Source organism: Quercus suber, unplaced genomic scaffold, assembly GCF_002906115.3.
Source record: "Quercus suber isolate HL8 unplaced genomic scaffold, Cork oak 2.0 scaffold_121, whole genome shotgun sequence".
In the NCBI taxonomy this organism is placed as follows: domain Eukaryota; kingdom Viridiplantae; phylum Streptophyta; class Magnoliopsida; order Fagales; family Fagaceae; genus Quercus; species Quercus suber.
In genome coordinates, this window is record NW_027069586.1 from 1,141,647 (window position 1) to 1,156,295 (window position 14,649).

At 32.2% G+C, this 14,649-nt stretch overlaps 2 protein-coding genes across 5 annotated transcripts in view; one reads left to right on the forward strand and one right to left on the reverse strand.

The window, feature by feature from the left end:
* Positions 1-14,649, reverse strand: part of LOC111998942 (disease resistance protein At4g27190) — a 164,027-nt gene that overhangs the window by 116,465 nt on the left and 32,913 nt on the right. For all 4 annotated transcript variants that reach the window (XM_065775893.1, XM_065775896.1, XM_065775895.1 and 1 more), the window contains exon 4: positions 344-3,224. In XM_065775893.1, coding sequence (XP_065631965.1) covers positions 344-3,109 — 2,766 coding nt within the window. In that variant the 5' untranslated portion in view covers positions 3,110-3,224. The remainder of the gene's footprint in view (positions 1-343; positions 3,225-14,649) is intronic.
* Positions 6,228-12,997, forward strand: LOC136061521 (disease resistance protein At4g27190-like). Its single transcript, XM_065775892.1, has one exon. The coding sequence runs from the start codon at positions 10,070-10,072 to the stop codon at positions 12,908-12,910; it is 2,841 nt and encodes a 946-aa protein (XP_065631964.1). The 5' UTR covers positions 6,228-10,069; the 3' UTR covers positions 12,911-12,997.

Sequence of the window (14,649 nt, forward strand, 5' to 3'; positions counted from 1 at the left end):
TTCAGGATTTATATTGCTATGAAAGAATGATTAAACTTAGAAGTTGTAAAGAATAGTTAGGTTGGGGAAAAAAATTTGCCTGAGCTAGTATAAGCAAAAATTATTTTAATATTCTACGGGTAGTACATTTTCCCTCCCATAAATGGTTTACCACATCAAGAATTCAACCACTGTTATGTGAAAAGGGCAGCAATACTCCAAAATTGGCTGTTTTGTACGGACAAATTGGACAAACAATTACTTAGTTGACAAACTATAATATGTTACTTTAAAAAAGTGCTAGACTCATCAATGTGGCAGTGTGCCATGTATGTGGATCATTATATGCAAACTTTAATTGTACCTGTTCCTGTAGGATTGGCATCTGGAAATCCAGCTTGGATTCGGGAATGATTTCTCCAGCATCATTAATGACTGACTTTTGTGTGCTTAAGAAGCTCATGAATTTTGGAAGACAATGAAGTACTAGGTGACGCAACTGAGGGAACAAGATCGTGTCTCTGTCTTCTATTTCACACTCTTCTTTTATGACTATTGCACCCATGATGCTGCATTCTCTTATCTCTAATGTTTGAAGTTGGGAAAGGCTTTTAGCTATGGATGATGAGAAGATAAACTTTAGTTTCTCACAATGTTCCACTTTCACAATTCTTAAGTTACAAAAAGATGCCAATGGAATTTTTCCATTACATATTTCTTCCAAGCTGAGCATATTTTTGAGAGAAAATATCTCCAAGGCAGGAAAGACAACATCAGAGATAACCAACCCCCTTGAATCGATGATATACTTAATCTCGACATTGTTTTGGACATGGAGATACTTCAGCTGCTGGAAGCCTTTCGTATCTAATTCATATATGATATTCTGAACGCCCTTTAACTCATCCAAAATCAAATCTTCTATTCCATTCAACAACATTTTGATTCCCCTCTCCAATTGAAAGCTTGTATGCAACTTGAGTTTTAGTATTCTTGAATTTTCATGTTTATCATACCAATCCCACACATCTCCTATAACTATTTTGTATCTTATCAACTTCTTAAACAACAGATCCTTTGGCAATAGGTTGGCATTTGGAATGTGTACTTCTAAAGTGGTCAACTGTGACAAATGTTTTAGCTCTGCAAGGCTAGCTCTTTCATTGTTGAGTCCTTCAACCTCCCATTGAGTGAAGCTATTGCCAACAAATAGCTCTTCTAATTGAATCAAGCATGATAGGACGTTGGCTGGAATCACTTGAAGTTTCTTACACTCACTCAAATCCAGCATCCGTAGATGAGTCAAAAACCCTATTTCTCTTGGCAACTCTTTAAATTCAGAGTGAATAAGACTAAGAATTTCTAAATTTTTCATCTCTCCAATCATAGCTATGTCTCCCAACACGCATTGATCCAGACACAATGTTTTCAAGTTTGTGAGTAGCATAAGTGAGGAAGGAAGTGATGAAAGTCGCATATAAGTCAAATCTATAACTTCTAGCTTTCTCATCCCTTTAAAAAATGTGTCTGGAATTTTAAAAGAAAGATCTCGGTCTTTGGGATCCACTAACAAGGTTATTAGTTCTGGACAATTCAAATTTTCAGGAAATTCATTAATATCCATTTGGGTAACACAAATTGATGTGCATATTTTTATGTCATCCTCGTTTGGCCATTCTACTGGGCCCTCATCTCTCATCATCAACACATATTGAGTCTTGCTTGCAATTGAGAGAGCAGCATCACGAACACGGTCATGCATACGGGCATATTTACTAATATCAGGAGCATCTAACAATAAGCCAGAGTCTTTGAGGCTACGAAGCAGAGTATATGTTCTATTTCTTGTTTTTTCCAATGTATTGATGCCATGAAATAAACGCAGCCCAAAACATTTTTTTAACAAGTCCTGATAATAAATTTCAGAACCAATTTGAGCACATAACAAAAAGAAGGGCTGGAGTTCTTCACTTTCAAGATAATTGTAACTCAACTCTATTGCTGAATACATTACTCCCTCGGAGTTGGGGCTCTTCAGTTGCTGTAGGGTGTCCTCCCATTCAGGCAAATGCTTGTTTTTTAATGCAGTTGCAACTGTTACAAGCGCAAGTGGTAGACCTTCACACGCTGTGGATACCTCCATTGCTTTGGATCGCAAATTTGAATCTTTGAGAGAATTACCTGACAGCTTCTCAAATAATTTCCATGCTTCTTCTTCGGGCAAAATATGAAGCCCAAAATCCTTTTGCGTACCCATCTGAGAAGTTAATATATCTTTGTTCCTGGATGTTACCACTACCTTGCATCCCTTTGGAGGAATTCCTATCTTTTCCAAATTAAGTTTCTCCCATATATCATCTAAGATAACAAGTCTCTTCTTATTATTGTCTTTTGTTAACCTCGCATTTAGAAGTTTTGCTCTTTCGCCTAAAGTGTCCTTGTCAAGCGTTAGATCTAATGTTTCTGAGATCTCTTTTTGAATCCGTTCTAAGCTTGAGTTCTGCTTCACAATTGATATAGCTACCTCATCAAATAACTTTTCTTCCTTGACTTTCTTAGCAACTTCTTTTACCAGTGTACTTTTTCCCACACCAGGCATCCCCCACACCCCAATCAAGTTGATATCAGCATCTCCTAGTGCCTCCATAATATCCTTCATAATTGACATTCTTGAATTAAACGTCATGTAATCCGTATATGTTGAAGTCACTAAATCTTGCGAAGCAGGACGTTGGGAAAAATGGCCAAAATTGACATTAAGAAGTTTATCAATCTCTAGCAACATCTTCTTTGCTGTCTTACTGTGCTTATGCCTTCGCTTCAAATTCAGGCAAGCCCCTTGGGAAGAGTTTTTCTTTTCTTTATCTGCGTCTAAAAATTCCTTGGCCTTTCGGATAATGTCATCCACCTTTTTCAACCACAAGACAACATCTGCTGCAATGTTTTCAACGTTGTTTTCAGCTGCTTCAACGCGAATTTGCATCCCATCCCTAGTAGCCTCCAAGTTGTTTACCTGATCCGTCATATTCTTAATGTTGTTGTCGTAGTGAAAAGAATAACATAGCCACTGCCCAACTGGTGCAACTGAGTACTCGGCGATTTTTGAAGCAATTGAAATTAGAATCTCCATTCCTGTTTTGATTTTTGCAATTGTACACACGGTTTGGAAATGGGTTCGAATAGGGATGTGTTCAATACTCCAACAAATTACATGATTTCCTTTTCCTTTGTGTTGAGAAGCATTCCTGTCAAAGTCAAAGGAAGAAAACTGTTCACTCCCAAAAATCAAGAAGGGCTACCACTGAAGGGGAACAGATGAAGAGAAGAAGAGGGGCCAAATGGCTATTTCTCGTTTCCGTATCAACGAAACCAAATATTTAAATCAGAACATATCTCAGTACTTTTCTATTATACGAAGAAGCCATATATATATATATATATATATATAAAAAGTAGAGACTTCATGTGAGAAAATAGTGACCTAGGGTCTATTTGAGATCTGCTTATTTTACTGAAACTTAAATTTTTTTATTGAAAGTACTGTAGATAAAGGTAAATGTTAGTTGAAATAGTACAGTGAGACTCATGAATAGTATCAAAAAGTTTAGTAGGACCTATAAATAGTAACAAAAATAAATTAAATAAATTGAATAGTAAACTAAGTTGGCAAAAAAATAAACTAGCCAAATAGACATCTAATATGAGAAAGCATGAGGTTCTGTAAAGAGAACTGAAATATTCTCAAATGCCACATCAAATATAAGAACAAATTAAATATTAATTTTTTGTTTAATTTGATTTAATGTTTCAAGACTTTTCTAATTAAAAAATAAATATTTTTTGTATCTTTTGGTTCAATGTTTCAAGACTTTTTATCTCTCACACATACAAGCATTTTAATTCATCATTTTCACATCTTGCACTTCTATTTCTTTATATAAATCTACTCATAACCCTTCAAACCATTCCATGTCAAACACACAGACTAAAAAACAATGTCATTTACCTTCAATATTTCTTTAACACCTACTTAGCTTTAACATTGTTGTTTCATCGAATTCTAACCTGTATGAGTTGCTACAACCATGGAAGTGAGGCTTGCATTTTATATTGAGTGACAATGTCAATTACGATTTTGATGTTAAGGTTGGAACTTGAAAATTTGTAGGTTTTGTAAATAATGTGATTGATTGTGAATGTTTGGGATGTGTATTTTGTTTTAGAGTTAAGGAGAAAGAGAAAGAGAAAGACACATTTTCTATCAGCTTTTATTTTATAATATTCTTCCAAAGTTTTTTTTTTTTTTTTTTTTTTAAATTTCTCATTGCTTCAATTGAATAATCAATATATATATAAAAGCAGAGACCTCATGCGAGAAAGCATGAGGTTCTGCCATGTGGCGCCTTCTTTGATAACCATTCAAATTTTTTTTTTTTGGTTCAAGTTACACCTCATCTATTACTTATTACTCCTCATCACTCCTCTCTCTCAAGTCTCAATTGACTAAAATAACTTTTAAACTTTCAAGTATACCATTAATTGTTTAATAAAGAAAAAAAAAAAAAAATACCACAAATTCAGCTCTTCTACATCTAACCCTTCAATTGCCCGCCTCTTGCAATTATCTAAGTTATATAGCTCTTCTACATCTAACCCTTCAGTTGCCCACCTTTTTCAATTATCTAAGTTATATATTAATTAGTACACTTCCTTCTAGTCATGAGTCTCCTTTTACAACCACTTCCCTTATTTTCTTTTAATGTTTCTCTTTCTTTTTTTTCTTTTTTTTTTTAATGAATTTGAAATATGACATTCTTGCTCACATTTAATTTCTTTGCCAATGATTGAAACAAAAGTATCAAGAGATAAAAGAAAATTTAATAACACATGCAATCAATAATTTAAAAAATAATTGTGCACTTGAATTAGTCTAAAATAATTAAATATAGTTTTATTGGATAAATAATTATATATATATATATATATATATGAATTCACTATATATATACATATACACACAAAGAGCATAGTATACATAATACACGTTGTAGCAACCTCAATTTATGCTATGTTACTACAAAGACTATTAATAGGGTTAATACATTTATTTTCATGTAAAATTTATTTATACATGATGCACTAATTATTTATATAAAATTAATTTTATTTTTATTTTATTAAGATTTATATAAGAAACAACTTATTTGAAATATAATATTCTTACTTAAATTTAGCTGCATTAAGAATAATTGAACAAGTTCTTTTAAAAGATAAAAGCAATTTTTTAACCCCAAAAAATGTAAATTTAATATAATTGCAATTTAGAATATAAAAAATAAAATAACTCTACACTTAAGGTTATAGGAAAATTATTAACTATTTATCTAATCACTCAAGTAATGGGTTCAAATTTATGATTATTTTAATTTTAATAATTTGTGCTTCACCTTTCTAATGACATGTAATATAATTGAAGTCAATTTCCTAAATAAACGTGGACCACAAGATAAATTCTTCAAGTGAGCTTAGGTCTTTTGCCTCTAACCATCCACATGCTCTTCCCCTTTCGCAATATAGCCAAAAAAAATTGCCAATAAAAAAGAAGGAAATTACATCTTTGTGAAACTCCTCACTTTATATTGTAACTTGAATTCAACCCTTTACTAATAGGATTGAGTTCAAGTTGTTCTTCATGTACCTTTAAACTATGTTACATCATTCAATATATTTTTTATTGGATATGAATTTTAACAAATCCACCATTGGATTAAATTTTCTCTTTGTACTCTTTATGTTTGTAAAATTTCAAGATGATCTAAGATAAATAACTATGTTATTGATCAAGTATTTAAATTTTAAATTTTTTATATATAAAATTGTGCATAAAATATGGGTTTCTAGATCAAATAGTAATTAGCATCTATAAAAGTTATTATGTGGTATAATAAAGATTAGAGTTACACTATGTGTAACTTGCATCCAACCCTTACTAATAACTTTACTAATAGAGAGTGTGCTGTCTCACATTACTTAAAAGAGTGTGTTGTGTGTAGTATAACTTGTCACATCCTTATGTAAAGTTGTGGTGTACATTTATGTTAAAACCCCTCCCTCTCCTTTATTTGTGTGTGTGTTTGTTTCTCAATAATAATAATAATAATAATAATAATAATAATAATAATACCTTACTAATAAGTAATAACATTTTTTGGGGTGGGGGGGGGGGGGAAGGGAGATCCTACAAATTTAAGTTATGTTTCTTCTCTTTCTAAAATAAAATAAAATAAAAAACTTAAGTTATGTTGGTATATCAGAGAAGAGAAAAAAAGATGATTTAATTCATAAATTATTCTTTTATATGAGAGGGACTTACATTTATCACTACTAATAAGTTACCCGTGCGATGCACGGATAATGTTGAAATGTTTTACATAAGATAGTTTTGGAGAACATTGTATATATATTATAGCATAATTGTTGCAAAACATTATTAGTAATGAGTTTGTCATAAAAAACTTTATTAGTAATGAGTTCATCATAAAAGGCAATAATTATAAATTGCATACACATATTTATTATAACTAGCCGATATCCCGCGTGATGCGCGGTGCATTTTGAAATATTTTGTAAAAAAAAATATGTTTTAACTCCTTGCGTTCATTAATACAATTATTGTTAGTCATGTTTAATTTACAGAGTTTTAATAATAGAACTAAATTCAAACCAAACCCTAGTTCCTAACCATAATCAAATCCTATTAAAGCTCAATATTAAAATTAAAAATTCTATTGAGTGTAGTTAGTGCCAAATCTATGAAATTTAGATTTGGCAACATTCTTTGTTATTTTTTGTAAGTATTCCAAACTAATACCAACATAACAATTTGCAATATGCAGTCATTTGAAAGTCACAAACAACAATGTTTAAAAAGTAATTCCAAGAACATTTATATTCGGTTGCCCCTTTAAAGCTTTCGAATATGAAATTCCTCAGTTTCTTATAGCTGGAAAACATGAACAGAATTTACATTCTTTAATGTGTTATTTGTCATTGTCTGAATGGTCCACTTTCTACAGAAGATTGCATAAAGTTCATCTCCTGCACATGTAAACTCAAACCTTTTAATTCACCTTCTTGCACAAAGTACATTAAGAAACACATAAACTAACATGAGGTCTACTACATTGATGCTTAACTACATCCAAATAACACTCAAAATTGATTAAGAATGAAAACATTAATATCCAAATGTTTTATGGAATCAAAAGCGCATCATTAATTAACAACAAAGAATGAACATTGACAAAGAGCAAGTTAAATTCAAAAGAGAAAGAAGACTAAATTAAAATGCACACAAAAGATGAAATTTGTGTTGTGTTGATATCTAGCAATGATATATAGTTAAACCAAAAATTCCCTATAGGGCCTTTGAGCACTGTAGCACCAATAGGTGGCTGCACCAATAGGTGGCTAAGGCTTAGCAATAGTTGAAATGAGATTTTAATCAAGGATAGTCATTATTCAGCCCCATATAGTTTCAGTTAAGTGAATGGAAGTTGGAAAGTAAGAAAAGGACGTATAGTAATAGTTATGATAAGATGCTCTAGATTTTAACCTTTGCATATGATGATTATTGTCCCCGAAAAATAAAAATAAACCCAGTTGATTACTGAAATTAAAAATAACATCCCAAAGAAAATAACGGGAAAAATAAAATTGACCTCAAAGGGACATTCCAATTATGATGATATGTTTGTGGTATTTGCAAAGGCGTGGAGAGAGAGCACGTGGATATGATTGGATTCCTTGCCATTGCCCTTGTCGTAGGATTTCATAAACCACTTCTTTTTATTTGTCTGTAATAATTCCAACAAAACACCCAACACGTCAAAATTGCAAACTCTAATATTGAATTGATAACAACACAATTAAAACCCAACCCTCTATTGCAAACTCTAATATTAGATTGATAACAACAACAAAAATTAATTTAGTTTATATTAGTTAAAGCATAATATTAGTGTTTCCTCTTACTTAGCCAAGAACACAATCACTTTTCTAGAATAAAATTTCAAAAGGAGAAAAAGAATAAAATTTCAAACCCTTACTCACCATGTTTGAACTCTATAGATTCTAGAATGCAAAACCGCAATTTTGCCATAGGATTTACTCATTTCAAGCACAATCTATCCTACAATACATCAAGAATTTGAGTTATAAAAATGTGATTGCTAAAAAACGTGTAGCTAAAGATTTTAGAAAAAAGAAAAAAAAAAAAAAAAAAAAAAAAAAAAAAAAAAAAAAAAAAAAAAAAAAAGAGGAACATTAAAAGAAAAGAAGAGAAGTGATTGTAAAAGGAGACTCATGGCTAGAAGCTAGGAAGCGTGATTGCTAAAAAACGTGTAGCTAAAGATTTTAGAAAAAAGAAAAAAAAAAAGAAAAAAAAGAAAGAGAAACATTAAAAGAAAATAAGGGAAGTGGTTGTAAAAGGAGACTCATGACTAGAAGGAAGTGTACTAATTAATATATAACTTAGATAATTGAAAAAGGTGGGCAACTGAAGGGTTAGATGTAGAAGAGCTATATAACTTAGATAATTGCAAGAGGCGGGCAATTGAAGGGTTAGATGTAGAAGAGCTGAATTTGTGGTATTTTTTTTTTTTTTTCTTTATTAAACAATTAATGGTATACTTGAAAGTTTAAAAGTTATTTTAGTCAATTGAGACTTGAGAGAGAGGAGTGATGAGGAGTAATAAGTAATAGATGAGGTGTAACTTGAACCAAAAAAAAAAAATTTGAATGGTTATCAAAGAAGGCGCCACATGGCAGAACCTCATGCTTTCTCGCATGAGGTCTCTGCTTTTATATATATATTGATTATTCAATTGAAGCAATGAGAAATTTAAAAAAAAAAAAAAAAAAAAAACTTTGGAAGAATATTATAAAATAAAAGCTGATAGAAAATGTGTCTTTCTCTTTCTCTTTCTCCTTAACTCTAAAACAAAATACACATCCCAAACATTCACAATCAATCACATTATTTACAAAACCTACAAATTTTCAAGTTCCAACCTTAACATCAAAATCGTAATTGACATTGTCACTCAATATAAAATGCAAGCCTCACTTCCATGGTTGTAGCAACTCATACAGGTTAGAATTCGATGAAACAACAATGTTAAAGCTAAGTAGGTGTTAAAGAAATATTGAAGGTAAATGACATTGTTTTTTAGTCTGTGTGTTTGACATGGAATGGTTTGAAGGGTTATGAGTAGATTTATATAAAGAAATAGAAGTGCAAGATGTGAAAATGATGAATTAAAATGCTTGTATGTGTGAGAGATAAAAAGTCTTGAAACATTGAACCAAAAGATACAAAAAATATTTATTTTTTAATTAGAAAAGTCTTGAAACATTAAATCAAATTAAACAAAAAATTAATATTTAATTTGTTCTTATATTTGATGTGGCATTTGAGAATATTTCAGTTCTCTTTACAGAACCTCATGCTTTCTCATATTAGATGTCTATTTGGCTAGTTTATTTTTTTGCCAACTTAGTTTACTATTCAATTTATTTAATTTATTTTTGTTACTATTTATAGGTCCTACTAAACTTTTTGATACTATTCATGAGTCTCACTGTACTATTTCAACTAACATTTACCTTTATCTACAGTACTTTCAATAAAAAAATTTAAGTTTCAGTAAAATAAGCAGATCTCAAATAGACCCTAGGTCACTATTTTCTCACATGAAGTCTCTACTTTTTATATATATATATATATATATATATATGGCTTCTTCGTATAATAGAAAAGTACTGAGATATGTTCTGATTTAAATATTTGGTTTCGTTGATACGGAAACGAGAAATAGCCATTTGGCCCCTCTTCTTCTCTTCATCTGTTCCCCTTCAGTGGTAGCCCTTCTTGATTTTTGGGAGTGAACAGTTTTCTTCCTTTGACTTTGACAGGAATGCTTCTCAACACAAAGGAAAAGGAAATCATGTAATTTGTTGGAGTATTGAACACATCCCTATTCGAACCCATTTCCAAACCGTGTGTACAATTGCAAAAATCAAAACAGGAATGGAGATTCTAATTTCAATTGCTTCAAAAATCGCCGAGTACTCAGTTGCACCAGTTGGGCAGTGGCTATGTTATTCTTTTCACTACGACAACAACATTAAGAATATGACGGATCAGGTAAACAACTTGGAGGCTACTAGGGATGGGATGCAAATTCGCGTTGAAGCAGCTGAAAACAACGTTGAAAACATTGCAGCAGATGTTGTCTTGTGGTTGAAAAAGGTGGATGACATTATCCGAAAGGCCAAGGAATTTTTAGACGCAGATAAAGAAAAGAAAAACTCTTCCCAAGGGGCTTGCCTGAATTTGAAGCGAAGGCATAAGCACAGTAAGACAGCAAAGAAGATGTTGCTAGAGATTGATAAACTTCTTAATGTCAATTTTGGCCATTTTTCCCAACGTCCTGCTTCGCAAGATTTAGTGACTTCAACATATACGGATTACATGACGTTTAATTCAAGAATGTCAATTATGAAGGATATTATGGAGGCACTAGGAGATGCTGATATCAACTTGATTGGGGTGTGGGGGATGCCTGGTGTGGGAAAAAGTACACTGGTAAAAGAAGTTGCTAAGAAAGTCAAGGAAGAAAAGTTATTTGATGAGGTAGCTATATCAATTGTGAAGCAGAACTCAAGCTTAGAACGGATTCAAAAAGAGATCTCAGAAACATTAGATCTAACGCTTGACAAGGACACTTTAGGCGAAAGAGCAAAACTTCTAAATGCGAGGTTAACAAAAGACAATAATAAGAAGAGACTTGTTATCTTAGATGATATATGGGAGAAACTTAATTTGGAAAAGATAGGAATTCCTCCAAAGGGATGCAAGGTAGTGGTAACATCCAGGAACAAAGATATATTAACTTCTCAGATGGGTACGCAAAAGGATTTTGGGCTTCATATTTTGCCCGAAGAAGAAGCATGGAAATTATTTGAGAAGCTGTCAGGTAATTCTCTCAAAGATTCAAATTTGCGATCCAAAGCAATGGAGGTATCCACAGCGTGTGAAGGTCTACCACTTGCGCTTGTAACAGTTGCAACTGCATTAAAAAACAAGCATTTGCCTGAATGGGAGGACGCCCTACAGCAACTGAAGAGCCCCAACTCCGAGGGAGTAATGTATTCAGCAATAGAGTTGAGTTACAATTATCTTGAAAGTGAAGAACTCCAGCCCTTCTTTTTGTTATGTGCTCAAATTGGTTCTGAAATTTATTATCAGGACTTGTTAAAAAAATGTTTTGGGCTGCGTTTATTTCATGGCATCAATACATTGGAAAAAACAAGAAATAGAACATATACTCTGCTTCGTAGCCTCAAAGACTCTGGCTTATTGTTAGATGCTCCTGATATTAGTAAATATGCCCGTATGCATGACCGTGTTCGTGATGCTGCTCTCTCAATTGCAAGCAAGACTCAATATGTGTTGATGATGAGAGATGAGGGCCCAGTAGAATGGCCAAACGAGGATGACATAAAAATATGCACATCAATTTGTGTTACCCAAATGGATATTAATGAATTTCCTGAAAATTTGAATTGTCCAGAACTAATAACCTTGTTAGTGGATCCCAAAGACCGAGATCTTTCTTTTAAAATTCCAGACACATTTTTTAAAGGGATGAGAAAGCTAGAAGTTATAGATTTGACTTATATGCGACTTTCATCACTTCCTTCCTCACTTATGCTACTCACAAACTTGAAAACATTGTGTCTGGATCAATGCGTGTTGGGAGACATAGCTATGATTGGAGAGATGAAAAATTTAGAAATTCTTAGTCTTATTCACTCTGAATTTAAAGAGTTGCCAAGAGAAATAGGGTTTTTGACTCATCTACGGATGCTGGATTTGAGTGAGTGTAAGAAACTTCAAGTGATTCCAGCCAACGTCCTATCATGCTTGATTCAATTAGAAGAGCTATTTGTTGGCAATAGCTTCACTCAATGGGAGGTTGAAGGACTCAACAATGAAAGAGCTAGCCTTGCAGAGCTAAAACATTTGTCACAGTTGACCACTTTAGAAGTACACATTCCAAATGCCAACCTATTGCCAAAGGATCTGTTGTTTAAGAAGTTGATAAGATACAAAATAGTTATAGGAGATGTGTGGGATTGGTATGATAAACATGAAAATTCAAGAATACTAAAACTCAAGTTGCATACAAGCTTTCAATTGGAGAGGGGAATCAAAATGTTGTTGAATGGAATAGAAGATTTGATTTTGGATGAGTTAAAGGGCGTTCAGAATATCATATATGAATTAGATACGAAAGGCTTCCAGCAGCTGAAGTATCTCCATGTCCAAAACAATGTCGAGATTAAGTATATCATCGATTCAAGGGGGTTGGTTATCTCTGATGTTGTCTTTCCTGCCTTGGAGATATTTTCTCTCAAAAATATGCTCAGCTTGGAAGAAATATGTAATGGAAAAATTCCATTGGCATCTTTTTGTAACTTAAGAATTGTGAAAGTGGAACATTGTGAGAAACTAAAGTTTATCTTCTCATCATCCATAGCTAAAAGCCTTTCCCAACTTCAAACATTAGAGATAAGAGAATGCAGCATCATGGGTGCAATAGTCATAAAAGAAGAGTGTGAAATAGAAGACAGAGACACGATCTTGTTCCCTCAGTTGCGTCACCTAGTACTTCATTGTCTTCCAAAATTCATGAGCTTCTTAAGCACACAAAAGTCAGTCATTAATGATGCTGGAGAAATCATTCCCGAATCCAAGCTGGATTTCCAGATGCCAATCCTACAGGAACAGGTACAATTAAAGTTTGCATATAATGATCCACATACATGGCACACTGCCACATTGATGAGTCTAGCACTTTTTTAAAGTAACATATTATAGTTTGTCAACTAAGTAATTGTTTGTCCAATTTGTCCGTACAAAACAGCCAATTTTGGAGTATTGCTGCCCTTTTCACATAACAGTGGTTGAATTCTTGATGTGGTAAACCATTTATGGGAGGGAAAATGTACTACCCGTAGAATATTAAAATAATTTTTGCTTATACTAGCTCAGGCAAATTTTTTTCCCCAACCTAACTATTCTTTACAACTTCTAAGTTTAATCATTCTTTCATAGCAATATAAATCCTGAACCACTAGAACCTTTAGAGTATTCACCCAATTTTGCACATTCAGCCCCAAAATTCTAAATTTACACAATTACTAATGTAGTTACTGTAACTTGCTATTCCAATATTTTAATATTTTTTCCTCTCTCCCGCTTGTTATTTCCAAGAGATCCTCTGCAACGCAACACCACCTATATCTAAACACAAATCCCATCCACCCACCACCACTACCACCACCACCGCCACTTAAACTCATTACAACAACGGAAAATCAACCCAAAATACAATCCTGGGCAAACAATACTTGGACACGTGCAGTCAAGAGCTAGGATTTCAAGGAAGGGGTCGAAGTAATAAAATTAATTCATGAAAATCTAAATAAACATTTATTTAGTATTAACCATTTAGTCATAGAACAATGAGTTAGCAATGCGGGAAATTTTGACAATCTTATTATGTTAAGTCGATGTGACATTTTATTCTTGCAATTATTTGGTGGATTTTAAAAGTAGACATTATAGGTTGAAGTTATCAAAAAATAAAAACTATTTATCTTTGTCTTTCAAATTCTAAACTAAAAGACAAAGCTCAACGAGTTAGATTAATTAGGACAAAATTTAGTTACAAAATTTGTTGTACCTTTAAACTATAACCTTACTTAATAAAATAAAAATTACAATATATTTTGAAAATCTAACGGTTGAATTGCATAGTTTTTACTCTCTTAATACACATGTCAAATTTTGTGTCTATTAGATATTATTTATTATATGATTTATAATTTTATATTTTATGTATAATTTTAAATTACAAAAATTTGCAATTTAAACAATTTATTTAAAATATAGCTATTAATATTTAATTTTTTAGAAATTTTGCAAGCATGAAGATTATAAGAAGAAATGTAATCTAATAGTGGATTTGTCAAAATCCATCTCTAATAAAAAGATATTGAGCAAAATTGTAACTGTAGGCTACAAACAATTTTGTAATTAAATTTTGTCCAATTAATTATTCTAACTACACACAACACTCGTCCAGAACATAGCCATGCAGCGTTGCCCCACACCCATTGGGAACGTTCACTTAGCACTTTAAATGTATAACGCACTAATTGTACCCAGTAACCATACAAATGCTAGCACTAACTTAACCATTATTTTTTCTTTCTTTCTTGATTGAATAAGACTTTCATCTCCCCTCCCTCACTTAGAACATAAAGTAGTAGTGTAGAACACTAAGTGAGATAAAGGATTTTTATTCTAAATTTTGCATGCAACTTCTTGGGTATTAGCTATCACGCCACATTTTTTTTTTATGGATATCGTGCCGCATATTAGTTTTATTAAAAACTTAAAATTTATCAATAAAAGTAATATGCAACCCGCATTCAAAAATAATCTCTCTTTAAATAGAATTTCTGTGATCTTTATTGAAGAAGAAAATATGAGAATATGTTACAATGAGAGGCTCTGTTTCTTTATTTAGAAAACAG